Source organism: Ictalurus punctatus, chromosome 23 (genome assembly GCF_001660625.3).
Source record: "Ictalurus punctatus breed USDA103 chromosome 23, Coco_2.0, whole genome shotgun sequence".
In the NCBI taxonomy this organism is placed as follows: Eukaryota; Metazoa; Chordata; class Actinopteri; order Siluriformes; family Ictaluridae; genus Ictalurus; species Ictalurus punctatus.
This window is the reverse complement of record NC_030438.2, coordinates 2,392,652-2,410,633: the sequence shown is the minus strand read 5'-3', so window position 1 is coordinate 2,410,633 and position 17,982 is coordinate 2,392,652. Positions and strand designations below refer to the sequence as shown.

Sequence of the window (17,982 nt, the reverse complement as noted above, 5' to 3'; positions counted from 1 at the left end):
GATGCCTGACCTTAAAACTAGGCAACCTAAACAACCTAGTTATGTAAATAATAATAATAATAATAATAATAATAATAATAATAATAATGCGTGAGTCCAATACACAATGTGTGTTAAAAGTTCGACGTCCGTTTTTCTTTTAAAAAAAATAATTCCTGCACACATAACAAATACTTTCTTTTATAAATTATCTGGCTGTCGGGTTAACGTTGACTTGTAAATATTCCGCTACCGACTGTGCTACCAAGCGTCGCTAGTTAGCTATTGATCAGTTAGTTATTAGTTAGTGGACGTGATCGTTACGGCTCGGTACTTTTAGCTAAAGCAACACAGCGAGATTTAGCCAAATACTCTAAACCATTACTGTTAAACCGCATGCTCTTGTGATGTGAAAACCTGTACCACGAGATCACGATATGCTAGACAGACTGGGAAATATTCTTAGAGGCAAAGGCACGGCTCAAGATAAAAAGCACCAGATGGCCTGCCTGGTGACCCAGTTGACCTACTCAGGAATGAATCAAACTAAAACGTTTAAGAGATAGATATATAGATAGATAAATAGCTAATTATTTTTTTTTCGCAGTCATAATTATCTTTTTTCTCCCTCTCTCGTTTCGCCGAGCCCCACACGAATTTATGGAGATACTAGAGATCCAGATCCTCTCTGCCTCTGGATGGAGCTCAAATCTTCTCTAATTCCAGACTGCTGGGACTACGGCTGCTCCTAACGCCATACAGACTTCATATAAATCCATAATGAACTTTTTCACACTATCTGTTGTTACCCAGATGAGGACGGGTTCCTTCTGAGTCGGGTTCCTCTCAAGGTTTCTTCCTCTTAAAACATCTTAGGGAGTTTTTCCTCGCCACCGTCGCCACTCAGTGGCTTGCTCAGTTGGGATAAATTCGCACCTTTAATATCTGTATACCGTGTTGATATTTCTGTAAAGCTGCTTTGAGACAATGTCTATTGTAAAAAGCGCTATACAAATAAAATTGAATTGAATTGAATTGAATATATACCCAGATCATCTCTAGGATGCCCTTCAGGAGATGTACATTATATGGGTAAAATTTTGTAGACACCTGACCATAACACAGACATGTGCTCTTTGAATATCCCATTCCAGGATTGCTCCACGCTTCCAGGAAGGCTTTCCACTAGATTTTGGAACACCGCTGTGTTGATTTATCCATTCAGCCACCAGAGCATTAGTGAGTTCAGGCACTGATGCAGAGTGAGGAAGCCTGAGGTGCAATCGGTGTTCCAGTTCATCCCAAAGATGTTCAGTGGGGGTCTGTGCAAGCCGCTCCAGTACTTCCAGTCCGACCTTGGCAAACCACGTCTTCACGGAGCTCACTTTGCGCACAGGGGCATCGTCACGCTGAAACAGGTTTAGGTCTCTTAGTTCCAGTGAAGGGAAATCTTAATGCTACGGCATACAAAGACATCCTATACAATTGTGTTTCCATCTTTATGGCAACCATATGGGGAAGATCCACATATTGGTGTGATGGTCCGGTGATCACATATTTTTAGCCATATAGTGTAGCAGAACATCTCTGAGGCACACCTGCCGTCATACGACTTTGACTGATTTGAAGCCCACATTACATGGATGACTAAAAGTAGCAGGTAGACAAGTTTGACAAGTAAAGGAAACGTACGGCTTCCGGTTTTAACGTCATGCAATACGCAGTCAATTATATAAGACGTTTTTACTTGTTAACGACAATAGCTTTGTAATGGGAAAACTACAGAGACAAATGTTGGACACCAGACATGTTTTGGCTGATCATATGGTATTATAGTATAGATTTGCTTACTAGTATTTGGTCTTTAAACATTTAAAGATATTTAATTCAGTTATGTCAGCATCATAGTGAAATATAAGTGGGTTATCACGACATAGCACGATTCGGTGGGTGGATTAATTGTAGATTGAACAGGATTAGCTTAAAGGTCACGGAAAAACACCGAAATTAGATTTTCTGGTACTGTTCAGCAGCAGGCGTGCCACACTTCATAAGGGTTCCAGGTTTGTGCATGAGATCTATGATATAAGTCTGGAGTTGGGGGTAAAATCCTGTAGCTCTCATGGTGGTGGAGGGGAGCAGAATTTCATTCCAGGCCCGACTGTAGTGTCCTCTCACCAGACTGCAGCTCAGTCCGATCCTGTCTGCCAAAACCTGTAGAGCACAATGTGTTAATGAGCTGGAAGTAGAGTGCTGCATGCAAATCCAGCAGTAATAGAGCAATCATAAGACGTTCATGACCAACAAGCTTTTCTCTGCCGATGTGAATCTACAGTGTGTCGTTTGCCAGTGTGCTCTGTTACACATCTGGATGTTAAGCTAAGTAAGCTGTTTGCTTACTGTGTTGACTCATACGCCTCACCATTTACTTAAATTATAGGCAAGGATATATCATTTTTTGACTTGGTTATAAATTAAAATGAGTAATTGCTGTCATTACTGACATTTCATTGTCACTGCCAGCCTCATTAGAAAGCATGAACTCCATTTCTTAATATCCTCAGCACTATGGAAGGACCTCAAGGCCAGTCACATGACCCATATCTTAATACACAGATAACCACTGATAACTAATTAAGCACATTTCTTCAAAAATCACACCAGGCTCGGACATTCAAACACTCGTCGTGAACTCTCACGTCTGCTCTCAGCCAGCGTTTGTTCCAAGCCTTAGTATCTGTTACTGATCTGGCTTTTTGAGGTTGCGTTGACCATTTTTACATTGTTTACCTTTTTAAAAATCTACCCATCCATCCATTTTCCCTACTGCCTGGAGCCTATCCCAGGGAACTCGGGGCACAAGCCAGAGGACACCCTGGCTGAGGTGCCAACCCATCATAGACACATTCACACACTATAGAGGCTACGGACAATTTGGAAATGCCAATCGGCCTACAGCGAATGTCTTTTGAACCGAGGGCGGAAACCCGGAGGAAACCCCTGGAGCACAAGGAGAGCATGAAAGCTCTGTGCACACAGGGTCGGAGGCAGGACTCGAAACCCCAACCCTGGAGGTGCGAGGCAAACGTGCTAACCACTAAACTACCATGCCCCAGCCTTTTTAAAAAAAAAAAAATTAATAAAAACCTGCATTTGCATTCAAACCGCTTGTGTGATCCGTTGACATTTATAACCCACAATGATAGAGTCACATATTGTATCTATAAGGAAAGCTGATGAGTCCCTGACTGTTTCAGTTCCTACAGCAGTCAGGTGCTAATTACGGTTTCATATTTTGTTAAATTATGACTTTAATAAATTATTTAATTCAGTTTATCTCTGGGCAAATCAACCACCATCTTTAAGGAGCATCATCAACTAAAATTCAAGGCAGTGGTGAAATTCTTACACGGTTAGTGCTGTTAGTAAGGTGAGCGGAGGCATAACCAAGTATTATTTTAAAAAAAAAAAATTAAAAACTGCAACAAAGTTTTTGTCTGGGAATCTTATACAGTTACGGTTTTACTGTAATAAAATCTAAAGACATGGCCTGAGGCAAAGAGACACAAGTAATGAACAGAACAGGATTGTTAAGGGATAGAGGACTGAACCTTGAAGAGTAGGGCTCGGTGGTAGTAGGTTCCCTTTTTGATCTTGCCGATGGGAATGATGTTTGACTGCACCTCAACCTTCAGCTCACTGAGATGAACCTCCCAAAGAAAGTCATGTTGTTTCTTAACATCTACCGGCCCCCCCATTGCATCACACACCAACCTAAGAGGAATATTTATCACACATCGCACATTCCGTTTTTATCAAACTGCTTACGAATATTACATTCCAAACGCATGAAGACTTTTCTATTCCTCGGTTAGGAATTTTTAAAACTCACTTAGCCAGGGCAGTGTACATTTCCACGCCTTCATGTAAGGGCAGGACAGATTTGAATGTCTCTTTGATCAGATTGTTGAGCTGAGCATCGTATGGCAGTGTCCATGGCTTCTCTGCTGCTGCTTCCTGCTGGGCTTTACACTCGTCCTCATACCTCAGTTTCTCATCCTTCTGCAACCCTTTCCCTTTCGCTTTACTAAAAAACAAAAAAAGTTAGAAAGACAAGAAAGAATGTGAGTAGAGTGTGTGTATGAGGTAAACGCAGTGAAATGGAGTGCTACAATGGGGGAGATAAGTATTGACACACTTCAGTGACTATATCTCCAGTGAGGCTGTTCACATGAAGCTTTCACCAGACATCAGTATTAACTATAAATAATTCACAACATTAAAGTGCATAAGTGAAGTTGTGCGTAATAAAGAGGAACGACACGGGAAAAATGTATTGAACACGCTAACTGAAATGTATTTAATACTTAGTGGAGAAGCCTTTCTTTGGAACGACAGCTTCAAGACGCTTCCTGTATGAAGAAATGAATGGGCCGCGGTATTCAGGTGTGATTTTCGTCCATTCTTCTAAACATATCGTCTTTAAATCTTGTTCAATTCGATTGGAGTCAGGTGATTGTCTGGGACGTTCTAACACCTTGAATTTTTTCTCTGAAACCAATTGAGAGTTTCCTTTGCTGTATGCTGTGGATCGTTGTCCTGCTGGAAGCTCCACCCACGTCTCATCTTCATCATCCTGGTGGATGGCAGCAGATTCTTCTCAAGAATCTCCCAGTAAAGGGCTCCATTCATCGTTCCTTCAGTTATATGAAGTCTGTCAGTACCATGTGATGAAACACAGCCTCACAACATGATGCTTCACCTCCAAACTTCACTGTTGGTGTAGTGTTTGAAGGGTGATGTGCAGTGACATTTCTTCTCCAAACATGGTGTGTAGTATGACAGCCAAAAAGTTCATTTTTGCTCTCGTCTGACCAGACTACACTCTCCCAGTATTTCATAGACTTGTCCGAATGAGTCGTAGCAAACTTTAAACGAGCTTCGACATGCCTTTTCTTTAGGAGTCTTGCGGTGTGGGCGTGCATAGAGGCCATGGCGGTGGAGTGCCTTGCCTATTGTTTTCTCTGTGCCGATGGCACCTGTAGACTTTTTTATATCCATCGTACAAAGTACATAGCGCAAGAACGTGGTGCGCAGTGTGAGATTTGAGAAAGCCCGTTCTTGACTTTCTCGCTTTTCACGCTGTCACTGCACTCTGCCCTATTGACGACTTGATTACGCCCGCCGGAAAAAGCTGACCGACGTGTACGGAAGTGTGTGTGGAAGATTTTGTCTTTCAACTAACGCGATCTTTTCAAGTCTTTCAACTGACACCATCCTGCTTGTTTTGCCTGGGGGTCTTAATGAATATGCAATTGAGAGCCTTTCTGCCTACAATTGCAATATACACGGCAGGGTGTATGCAAATACATTACTGTAGCACCCACAGTGTCAGAGGGACTTGAGGAATGATGATTGTGCAAATGAATTCAGCTGAGGACGAACAAAACCTGAAGTATGCAAACCCGCACGCTTATACGGAGAGGCAAACACACGTGCAGTTACGCACCTAGTTGATTTGATGCTCCCTTTGCTGCTCATTACAGGCGAGGTTTGGGTTTCTGTAGGACTCTCCTGCTGCCCCTTCTTTGCTGAATCGGTAATCGTCCTGAGATCATGAAAACAGAACCCAAACAGTTTACTTTTCATTCCCGTTTAGCAAAGATAAAAAAATACCATATAAGGTTGAAATTTTTGGCACCCACGTTACATGATGTGTTTTAAAGCTGATTATTTGGGGTTTTTGTGGAACCAAGTGCAGCAGCACCATTAACTTTCATAAGTAAACGACAAAGAATGTTATGAAGAAACAATGCTGAGGATGCTGCTGGGCCCTGACTGTAGATCCAGGCAGCCTACCAGTGACGGGTATGACTGTCAGGCAGTTATACAGAGTGAAACGACTCCTAGTTTTGATATTCATTTGGGTTGATATTTCACTGACATATCTGGAACACATCATCAGCAGGGATTGAGATGGCGCGTGGGAAGTATGCTCGTAGGTGTTATTATTATTTACTCTATGATCCTTTTCTTTCCCCAAATGCCTTCTGAAAGAAAAACTAAAAATAGACAGACTAAGCGCACAGCGCCCAGTCATAGTACTAATTTCATAAAAAGATAGACGACCGAACCGTGAGTTCTGATTGACATGTTTGCTGTTCAGAGGAAACACAGCAAGAACACGGCCAGTAAATCATTATGGACTTGAAACAGCTTTAAAAAAAAAAACACCATCAATAAGACTGATTTGTGATACGCTACGTGACCAAAAGTTTGTGGACACCTGACTATCACACCCATGTGCCTTTTGAACATCCCATCCTCTTTGCTCCGCTCTTCTGGGAATCTATGGGGATTTGCCCATTCAGCATTACTGAGGTCAGGCACTGATGTCAGCGGGGAGACCTGGGGCACATTCCAGTTCATCCCAAAGGTGTTCAGCCTACCAGTGGTTTGAGGCCAGGGCTCTGTGCAGGCCACTCGAGTTCTTCAACTCCAACCTTGGCGCTTCATGGACCTCACTTTTTGCACAGGGGCACTGTCAAGCTGGAGCAGGTTTGGGCCCCTTAGTTCCAGTTAAGGGAACTCTTAATGCGAGTGCAAACAAAGACATTGTAGACTGTTGTGTGCTTCAGACTTTGCGGCAACAGTTCGGGGAAGGCCCACGTATGGGTGCGACGGCCAGGTGTCCACATATTTTCAGGCCATGTCGTGTATGAAGCATTGCTCGACCCTAATAGTATATAAGTTCAATATTGAGGTACTAATATCGATCACATCTATCACAAACTAGACTATGGTATAGTTTACTGTCTTAGTTCCTTACTTATTTGAATTATTTGTCAACTAAAAATGGTGACGTTTTGAACTGAACTCACAAGCCATTGTTTTTTAAAAGGTTCGAAACTGCCTTTGTCAGATACGAAGATCTAGTGAACTAAAACGTCATCTGGAACTTTATTGTCAGTCACTGGAACTCTAATATTATTATAATACTATTACTATGATGAATCTTGCATTTATACACTACTATCTGTACTATACATACATTTAGCAAGTCAAGTAACCTGAATAATACATATAGAAAACAGTCAAATATGTTGTAAAGGCAACCTTTGGCCTCGACGTACTCAGCTGGGGGGTTTCCATTGACTGCAATGACGGCTCGGTGCTCGTTGATCACCTGCTTTGCTATATCTTCAAGAGCAGGAACCGTGTGACCATCTCTGGTCTGTGAGGAGAAATAGAACAGACAGGCACGCTACTGATTAGACTTAAAGGAGCACTTCGGCAAAGCTAACAGCTCAGATCCTTTCTGTAAATATCTTCGGCAATGTCACTTCAGGACACAGTATTTAAAGGGGTCATGACATGAGAAATCTAATTTTCCTTGATCTATTGACATATAAGTTTTCACTGTTCCATTAAAATAAAAAAATATAAAAAGTTCCATAGCAAATGGCCTCCTTAATACAAAAAGCGTGTTTATTTAACCAGGCTCCATAAACGGCTCGTTTGGATGTGGTAGGATTTGTGATGTCACGGGGGGGAAATACATTTAAATACGACTGCCCCTACAGCAAGACGTCGACACCTACTTTTACGTCATCGCACCGTTGGCCCCGCCCACTGGTGCTCAGTCGCTGAAAACAGTTCCGCATGTGTTATGGCAGGGGGAATGGATGATTATTTCATAGGCAGTGATGTTAACTAATCAAAGCAGTGGGTTGAAGTCTTAAAGGGAAAGGACACAAAAACCGATCGTTTCGGTCCGAGGGTCAGAGACAGAGTAGAAAAAGGTCATAAATGACTAAACTGTGCATCATGCTGGGTTAGGAGTTTGACTAGCACCAGGTGACCATTGGGAGGCAGCATGGTGTTCAGTAATCTGACTGCCTCAGGGAAGATGACTTGATTACTCAGGGCAAGATTCATTGAATCTGGACTAATACTCCTTTATTTACCTGTCCTGGATCATAGAAGCCGTCCGTAGTGATATCAGTGGAGAAGAGACATCCTGTAATGCTGTATTTTACAGAGAGGTTACTATTCAAAAGCCTCTGCAGGGCTACCTCACTGAACTTATTCTTACGGCTCAGCGAGCAGTTGATCTCCTGGAGGATCTCCAAAGCCCTGCATTACCAAAGACACAAGCATGGATGGATAGTAATTAAAATAAGATTCATATGAGGTAAGGGAAAAGTAAAGAGCACACTGACATCAGTTTTTTTTTTGTTTTGTTTTGTTTTAATTATTTTTTTTATAATAACTTAAAGGCAAGATGGACTTAAGAAAGTGAGCTGGTCTAGAGATTTTTAATAGTGGAGCTTTAATGCCCTCTGCTGGCTCTTCATAAACATTACATATAAAACACAACGTGCCCGTGGCAAGTTGCTTCCCTGTGATATTGCCAATATTGTACATGCCAGAGAGTGCCACTACATTTATATGTTGCGAAACATAACTTTGGGCTGTGTCAGCTTCATATTAGTTATACATTGTGGTTTATTGTAGTTAATTGGGTTTAATAAATATCCTGTGCTCATGCAGATAGAAAAAAAAACACCTGCTTTTATTTATATATTAATGTAAATGAACATTAAATATAATCTCACCCTAATCTGCACATTCCTGTGGCTGTTGGTTCATCATTAGCACACACGGTCACTGCCCAGCATGCATTTCGGCGGATTTCAGCGTCCTTTGATTTCAATAGGTTAACCAATTGGGGCAGACCTCCAACATTTCTTAACTATACCAAACAAACAAAAAATATATATATTTATTAGCTTAATCATGCACTACATACAATTCTCTCGTGTCTCTTTTTGTTAAATATTTAAAACAATGCATTTTTATTACACCTTGTTAATCTGTATCTTTATCTTGAATTGATGCGATCGGATGGGGGATACATACAGGTGTCACCTAAATGCATTTTATCTCATATATTATTTTTTTTAAAAATATGAATGAATGCATTTTGTATATTTGTGTTATTTGTTTAACGTCACATTTGTTGTTCTGTGATTTTTCATACTGTTCTGTGTGGTCTTTCCCCAAATTTCCCTCTGAGGGATAATAAAGGATTTGATTGATCATCAGCTCTGTCATATAAATATATTTCATAATTTGAAAAAATTAAAAAATTTTAAAAATCAATAGTTTTTCTTAAAAATTAAAACGAGTCATTTTGACCGGAACACACTGTGTGTTACAAAATATTATGAAAGTATATGGTTTATATTCATTAAAAAATATATACATTTCTAGTGTCTCTCACAAAACTGCATCATATTCTGATAAATTAATTTTTTTTTTTTTAAAAAGCCCAAGTATTCAGTATATTCAGCTTTTTGTAAAATTACCTGTAAAGTATAGTGGTAATGTATGACTGTGCAGTACCTCAGCTCTTCCCTCTGCATCACAGGCGAGTGCACCTACAGCCTGGGTGGCACTGATGAGTGTGGGTTTATCAACGGAGTGGAGGGGTTTCAGCAGTGCCTGCATGGCTCCGTGCGAGAGAATGCTACAGCGAAGCACTTCCTGTGAAGCCATGCTGTTCAGAACAGCTGCTGCGTGCACTACTGCTGCAGGAGAGCCATTCTGTAGGAGCTGGACGAGAAGCTTGTCTCCTTCTGCTTCATAAACTGCACTGAGAGAGGACAAGAAGTGCAGCTTTAACTTATATTACTAAACACTGCTGTCCATTCTTCCTGAAACCCTTTAAAAAACCAAAAGTGTGGGCTGGTAACCCCAGGGGGTCCAGGAAGCATACTCAAGGGGCCCCCAGGGACAATTCCACCTTTGGCCACTAAAGGGCACCCTGACTGTCCGTGCAGAACTTCTTCTTCTGTTGTCTCCCTCATTTCCTGTCCAACCATACCCATGTGTTTGTTATTTTCCCTGCTTGATTAGTGCTCTATATAAGTTCCTTGTGTTCTCTCTTTGTTTGCTGGAGCATTAATGCAACTCAGGTTACGTTTGTGTCTGGTTCGCAGGTTACTTTTTTGTCACGGCACTGTGGTTTATTGTTTAGTACATTTTCTTAGGGTTTATTTTCTAGTTCCTAAGTTTCAGACATGCTGGTTCCTAGTATGTTTTCCCTTGGGGTTCTTGAGCCTGTGTCCCTCAACCTGTTCCCTGTGTCTGTCTTCAATGAAAAGAAATTCCGCCTGTGCATCCATCTCCCTCATGACCGTGTGATTTTTAAAAATAAATAATAAATTAGTGTTGTGGAAATACATTCCACCATTATCGAAGTCATTATGTTTATTATCGACTTGATGGAGGTATTAGTCTGTTTGACTGCTCATTGAACTGAATGGCTTCAATCCAAACCTCAATAACTCAAAAGCAAGCAGGCCTAATGTTAACTTGGGGGTAATATGTTCTGTCGGTGGAAAGTTTAATAACAAGACAAAAAAAAAAAAACTCTATGGGGCCAACAAACAACTAGAATGTTACTGTACACGTTTGAATAATGAGCCATATATGCGGACAGTGGGATTATGTTCTTAACATAAATCTGCCCTGAGGGAGTCCATGAAATTTATTTAACAATTTAATGGGTTGTTGGATTTCGTACGAATTGATATGAAGAACCATCGCGGAGTGCACGTCCCTCCTAGCAACCCCCGCAACTGTAAGTGTGTCTAGTGTGTAAAACTGAGCATCGGAGAGTACTGTGTTCTGACTTCTGACAGGAAGTGTGCATATTTAATTCAACATTAGTGCTAACTTCACCCCTTATCCTAACTTTATCCATCCTGGAATTCGACATACCCACTGGGTCGTGTAAATGTTTATGAATTTGCAGTAGAGAGCTGATTTGGTCTCGCTGACAGCCATGTAGTGTCACTGAACGCACACTCACTGTGCATTCAGTTGGTTTCCGTGCGTGAGGCTTGATAAGGCTTCTGCTGCAACCTCTTTTACTTCATTTCCTTCACTGTTCAGCAGTTGCACAATAGGTCTGATCCCATCTGAAAGACACACGCCTTCATTACTCAGGGTTTCCTCACGCAGTGTGTGACAGTCGACAGACCTGTCCGTTACGACTGACAGAGCACTGCTAGCTACTCGTATTAAAAGGAACTGCTTGCCAATGCAATTAAAAAACAAAGTTTGAAACACTGCTCGGTTTTTTTTTCTAACAAAGCCCTGTTCATTTTTGACAGAAACATAGACCTCAAACATGTCTTAGCTGATCCAGTGCATTGTGGGAATCGGAAAAACTATCAATTAAAAAAAAAAAAAAAAAAAGATCATTTAAAAAAGCTTTAAAATGTCAATTAATTATAAACGGGAGCAATACCAAATTGTCGGAACGTGTCTCTGCTGCTCAGGTTCTTGCTCATGGCTGACACTGCCTGGCATGCAGCACTGCGCACGCTCTCGTTCTCCGCTGCAAGCAATTCAGTGAGGGCCTTTTCAACATTTTGCTCATGCAGGATCTTTCGGTTTTCACCTAGGTGATGCAACACAGCATTTTGATGCAACACTGATAAAGCAACAGGAAGGTAACTGTTCACCAGCATGCAATTTACAGAGAAATCTGCTGTGTCTGTAAAGGTGCTGAGTGATAGGCAACATTCTGAAGTGTCTTACAAGTTACGTGTCAACGGTTCTGGACTTGTGTTATCATTTCGAATGCATTTTCTAACTTCTAACTTCTGTACAGTTCTCAGCATTGACTTTACAGCTGATGAAGCATCTCGGATTGGTCCTCGAGTTTAAACGACGAGTGCAGGTGGTTTGACATAGTGGTACTAGCGTTTGCGTTTGTGTTTGTGCTTGCGTACTACTCTGTGCAGCTCTGCTGATGGCTTTCACCGCATAAGCCTGGATATCATGAGAGGTGGGTGTAATGATAAATTGCAGCAGTTTCTCCAGGCCTCCATTCTCCTGAATAAGCTGCATGGACTCAGCATCCTCCATATAGTTTGAGATGACTTTCAGAGCTTCCACGTGCAGGTCACTAAACTCCTGCCGGGATTGACAAGGGGATTTATAGCGTCAACAAAATAAGAACACAGTAAAAAAAAAAAAAAACTGACAAAATCACAGTAACAGTCTGGTGACGCAGCTGCTGTCAACAATAATAGCTTATCAAAACTCTGTAGAAATACAGCAAACTAAACAAGCCCTGATTATTTTTAGATTTCATCATGATTTGTGGTGTTGATAATGAGCTCACTTTGTTTGTGAGAAACTCCAGGAGGCGGGCAAATCCTTGCTGTTCTCTGAAGGCTGTGCGAGTTTCTCTGTCTGTGCTGATGCTCTCTAGTGTGTGCAGAGCAAACTGCTGTATGATGGGAAATTCAGAGCTCAGCAGCTCCATAAGCGGCGGGAGTCCGTTCAACTTGTGCACTGCCACCCGACTGGAAAACTCCTAAGGATGCAGAAAACTACTTATTGGCTGATACACAGTATATACATCCATCCATCCATCCATCCATCTTCTATATCGCTTATCCTACTGGGTCGCAGGGAACCTGGAGCCTATCACGGGGAGCATGGGGCACAAGGTGGGGTCCAATCCATCGCAGCGCACACTCACACACACATTCATACACTACGGACACTTTGGACGTGCCAATCAGCCTACCATGCATGTCTTTGGACCGGAGGAGGAAACCAGAGTATCCGGAGGAAACCCCCAAAGCACAAGCAAACTCTACACACACAGGGCTGCAGCGGGATTCGAACCCCCAACAAATGCTGTGAGTTTTGTAAGATATTTGCAGAAAACATACAGTATATCAATTATGAAAGAGACTTTCATAGGTATAGTTCAAAATAAATATTTTAAAGAATCTTGATTAATCTAAAAAATGTGAATAGTCCATGGCCTACTTTTATTTGATTTTTTTTCCCATTATGACCATTTGCTGCTTTTGAAACATTCAATTCAATTCAATTTTATTCGTGTAGCGCTTTTAACAACGGACGTTGTCTCAAAGAGATTTTAAGCGTGTGAATTTATCCCCATTGAGCGAGCCGGTGGTGACGGTGGCGGGGAAAAACTCCCTGAGATGTTATGAGGAAGAAACCTTGAGAGGAAGCAGACTCGGAAGGGAACCCGTCCTCATCTGTGTGGCGACGGATAGTGTGAGAGTAAAGGAAAGTTCATTATGATTTGTTGAACTAGTCCAATGTTCACCAAAGGAACAGAACATAATAATTTCCCATAAGAAAAAACACTAGGCCTCATATATTTCCCTACTGACTTCATAGTAACACAATAAGAAGTACTTCATAACAACTGTGCAAGCCTACGTAAAGGTACGGGTATGATATTTTACCTATAAATGCCAAATCTTTCAAAATAGAATCGCAAAACATTTGCAAATGTCATCCTTTTTCAGTTGCTAAGAAACTATCACCATTATGGATTCTTTGTTTGAAAAAGCTGCAGTGTAAGTGAAGAAACAACTGTGACCTGAATAGAAATCTCCTCCAGTTTGACTCAAGCCTTTTCCGTAGAAGGACGTCACGCTATAAATTACTGACTGGGTGAGACTACTCTGTGTGCAAAACCCCCCTCATGTCTTATAGAGAAATGACAAAACATCCTGAAAGATTCAGTCACCTGTTGGAAATATAGGCGTAAGTGATCAAACTCATTTCCTTCCTTTGCTCACTACGTTGTTTTTCCATGGTGAACATTTAAATGAAACAGACTTAAGCTAAAATAAAAAAAATAAATAGTTTAAAAACATAAACATAGAAATATAGAAGTAGTGTTTCAGTGTAGTCATAAATGTTGATTCAAAGTAAGTAGTAACACACAAAAGACTGTGTAGTTATACGTAAATATGGGGTGGTGTGATAGGGCACAACATCAAGTGGAGGGCAACACCAAAGTGGAATATTTTCATATAGCTGCAGCTTATAGCAATGACAAACACTAGTTCCTCTCAAGCCATCTCTTTCTCTTGCTATCTATCTATCTCTTCTATATTCTATAGACTTGTTACAGCCAGAACAACAGTCCGAGCCGTGCTGTTATACAAAGGCAATACGAATAATCAGTTTCGAGGATTCAACCATGCTGTGTTATAAATAAATGTCACATAAATTAATGTGAATTATTTCACCAAAAATAATTAGCAGCTAGTGGGCCATATGGCAGGTAGTGCTAGATACAATTAGATCTTGCAACTGGGTTAGGGTTAGGGTTAGGGTTCGATTCGAACCAGTTTTAGGGATCAGTGTCCATGTATCAGAGACGCTGGAGCATCACACTTATTTTCAAAGTTAAACTGAAATGATACGAATTCCTCTGCCTTACCTGAACAAGATTATATACGCATTCCACGGAATTTTTCTGTACATCAGGATCGGGGCTGGACAGAAGATGAAGGAGAGGTTCCAGTCCACCATGATGGAAGATCTCGACCTTACATGTGATGTCCACGGACAGATGTGCCAAAATCAGAGTGGCAAATTCGTGGACAACAACGTCTTCTGTGTTTATTAAATAAGACAGTGTTTGAGACGGATAAATAGGCATACAGACCGAAAGATAAGAAAGATAGACAGATAGATAGATAGCACAGTGCATTGAGATCTTAAGATTGCACTGTTTTATAAGTTAAACCCACACAACAATATATAACAGTACCTTCTGGTGCCAGTTTGGTGATGACAGATGGAATAATATTCAGTCTCTTGATTAGTCGTTTGACATCATCTGTTCAAATGCGTAAAAAATGAAACTTAAGCCATCGTAACAGTTCGACTCGACTCTTATCATTTGAGCATTTTATTTTGTTCAGGTTATTAGTTAAAGTTAATCGCTCAGGTCCATTTCTGAACTGACTTACTGTCCGAAACCATGTCTCCCAGAGCCATGAAAGCGTTTCTGCAAACAGTTTTATCGAGATGTGATATAAGGCAAGTGAGTGGTTCCACTACCCTCAAAGCCATCAGAGTGCGCTTGTTCTCATCACCTAGAGAACCCACACACACACACACACACACACACACAAACACACACACACACACACACACACATAAAGGCCAACATTGTACAACTTCATGAGGTAAGATAATGTGCATGGTACATATGGTACAACATCTGCAGACCTTTCTCTGCAAACCTATGGATGGCTTCAAGGGCTTTGACCAGCACTTCTTCCTCAGGAGACTGAAGCATAAGAATCACTGTTGCAGCGCTCTTGCTCTCAATGGGCACTGGTTCAAACTGAATTCGTTATAAAGAAACATGTTAACAAAACCTGTTTTACAACTATTACAATTATACCAGATATCAACGAGAATTGACTGAAATGATAGATCTCTCACTGCTTGTTTGGGTTGGGGTTCAGCTTCCTTCTTAATTTTTTTCCCCATTCTGTCAAAAATGACATGGGTCTTAATGCACTTATCACCTCGGTCAAGATCATATACAGTATAGCACATAGTATTTTTTAACCAGCTGTAATGAATTGAATTGAATAACCATTTCCAATTCTGTCACAGTAATAAATAAATACAGTCTTAAAGTACTAAATTCCGTATAAAAAGCCAAAATATGTTAATTACCTCCAGTAAATTAGCTAACACTTCTCGTTTCGGTTGGTTTGCCTGTACTGTATTTGTTTGACGGTTGCTAGGAAACGGAGGCGCTCTCATTCAGTCTGTAGATGGCACTATGGGGCCTTTCTGCTACTTACATACTTATATATCATTGTATTATTATTATTGTTTTTTAATGTTACAATGTATTGTAGCAATTTACCATCGTAGATATAGATCATTTATAAATGTAGATACTATTTGATTTTCGAAGTTTTCATGAATGTGCTGGTTATTGTGGGCTTCATTTGATTCACTCATGATATGAACATATTTCTTAATGCGAGTGTTGATTACCTTATTAAAAAAAAAAAAGTGTTAGTTACTTTTATTAATTTTGCTTTCTTGTGGTGTATTAATGCTAAAGTATATGGTTTGTTTAAGTAATGTGTTAAATAATACCAGATAAGGGACATAGATAGATGTAAATAGATAATGAGATTTGGTGAGAATAATCCAGACTACACTTTATATATCGATAAAACATACCCAGACCTATTGATTAGTTAAGTGTTTGCATTTCCACCAAGTTTACAGATGCAGATATGTAGCATAGTTCTTCCGCATGTTTGTCATCTCCATTCTATTATATACAGTATGCTGTAAGAACCGTTTGGGGCTTATATCAAAAATCTACACCCCTCAATAAAAATTCAATCCCAGGAAAAATGCACGCCCAAATTTCTCCACCTGTCCACCATTGTTAGACTTAGTCTTGGCCTTATTACATTACTGAGTGAAATCACAGTTTGCAGCTGTTCCTGCCACTTCAATGGGCTTTTTCCTCAGCTGTGCATAGACCTCACATAGGCATGTTTTTTTTCCCCCCATTGTTTATATCACAGTCATTTTACTGGCCTTATTCGCAGCTCATACAGAGTAACCTAAGAGCTCTTTAAACCACAATGCATGACTTTTGTTATCCCCAGAAACTTACGACATAGAAAGGTCAGCCAAGAATTCAGCTTACTGAAGTAGTTTTCCTTCTCTGAGATTTATTTTTCTTTGGTTTGTTTAGCAGAAACTTTTATCCAAAGCAAATTACAAAACACGGCTGAGCGTATCACTGAATAGTTGAGCGTGGCGGAGTGCAAGTCCTAGGATTTAAACTCTTCTTTTCATTATCAAAGGACCTTATCAACTAACCTACCTATAGATTTAAAAAAAAAAAAAAATGTCTTTAGGATGCATTATTCTCATCGGAATTTGCGTAACTATTCGGTCATATAGAGTTGTGAAGAATCATATAGGTCATAAATTGTACAGTGGTAGAAGACACCAATGTTTACAGTTCGTATAGGCCTATGAAGAATGCATATCTTCAGATAAGTAAAAAAATGTATAGTATATGTATAATATATATATATATATATATATATATATATATATATATATATATATATATATATATAGTAACGAGACGTGTGTTACAGGTGGCCCTTCACGATCACAAGGAACAAAATGGTCAAATAATGTGATCAAAAATGATATCAGTTAAACGAAAATGCCCTTATGAATGTGTTAGAAACGTCCTCTGATAACGTATATCTTGTACTTTGCCTTTATAACTGCAGCCAACCTCTCTCATATCCTCCGAGTTGCTCAGAACGTCTCACTAATATTTTACTGTACTGAGGAGATTGGTGTCTGTGTATTAAGAAGAACTACCAGTTTGTCCACACAGTAGAGTCTTCAGGGCAGAGGGCTTTCTGGTTGCTCTGTTACACGGCGAGCTGCATTTTATCGCCTTGTTAAGTTAAAGATAGGGAATAAAGAGAGCCTGATGAGGGAACAACTTATAGCTGCCATAACATAAGTTATAACAGGAAGTAACTTTATTCTACCAAGGCATTCCAGGAAGCGCTACCAGGGGTCATTTCTACAACCCGCTGTCAGGCTTCACAACATCTCCTCCCACCAGGAATGACTGAATAACTTGACAGAATTAATTTACACACACACACACACACACACACACACACACACACACACACACACACACACACACACACACACATTGCATACACAGGCTCGGCATCGCTTATGGTGGTTGTTGCAAATGTCTGCTGCTGTTATTCTACACCTTGTTGTAGTTTTGCAGTGATGCTGTTATTCGGATGCTGCCTTCCTGTACCTTGGATATTTGCACCTTATCATAGCCTATAATTTATTTTTTCACCTAATCACTGACGTCTGTTTGCACTGTGTTAATTGTTAAAATACATTGAATGTTATAACTTTGTTCTTGTACATTGATGTCCTTTGCTGCTGTAGCAATAACTACAATAACCCTTTGGAGATCTATCTATCTATCTATCTATCTATCTATCTATCTATCTATCTATCTATCTATCTATCTACATGTCTCTCTGTCTGTCTGTATGCCTGTTTATCGGTCTGTCTCAAACATGGTCT

At 40.3% G+C, this 17,982-nt stretch overlaps 1 protein-coding gene across 1 annotated transcript; it reads right to left on the bottom strand.

Moving 5' to 3' along the window:
* Positions 1 to 1,835: 1,835 nt before the first annotated feature.
* On the bottom strand, positions 1,836 to 15,629 carry armc3 (armadillo repeat containing 3). Its single transcript, XM_017452695.3, has 18 exons — positions 15,535 to 15,629; positions 15,295 to 15,343; positions 15,076 to 15,193; positions 14,814 to 14,939; positions 14,612 to 14,680; positions 14,279 to 14,454; positions 12,182 to 12,376; positions 11,787 to 11,970; positions 11,300 to 11,452; positions 10,859 to 10,967; positions 9,388 to 9,637; positions 8,598 to 8,734; positions 7,947 to 8,115; positions 7,113 to 7,213; positions 5,489 to 5,587; positions 3,872 to 4,066; positions 3,591 to 3,753; positions 1,836 to 2,193 (listed from the first exon to the last, which is right to left on the bottom strand). Exons 2-18 carry the CDS (start codon positions 15,340 to 15,342, stop codon positions 1,987 to 1,989), a joined length of 2,499 nt encoding a protein of 832 aa, XP_017308184.1. The 5' UTR covers position 15,343; positions 15,535 to 15,629; the 3' UTR covers positions 1,836 to 1,986.
* Positions 15,630 to 17,982: the final 2,353 nt, after the last annotated feature.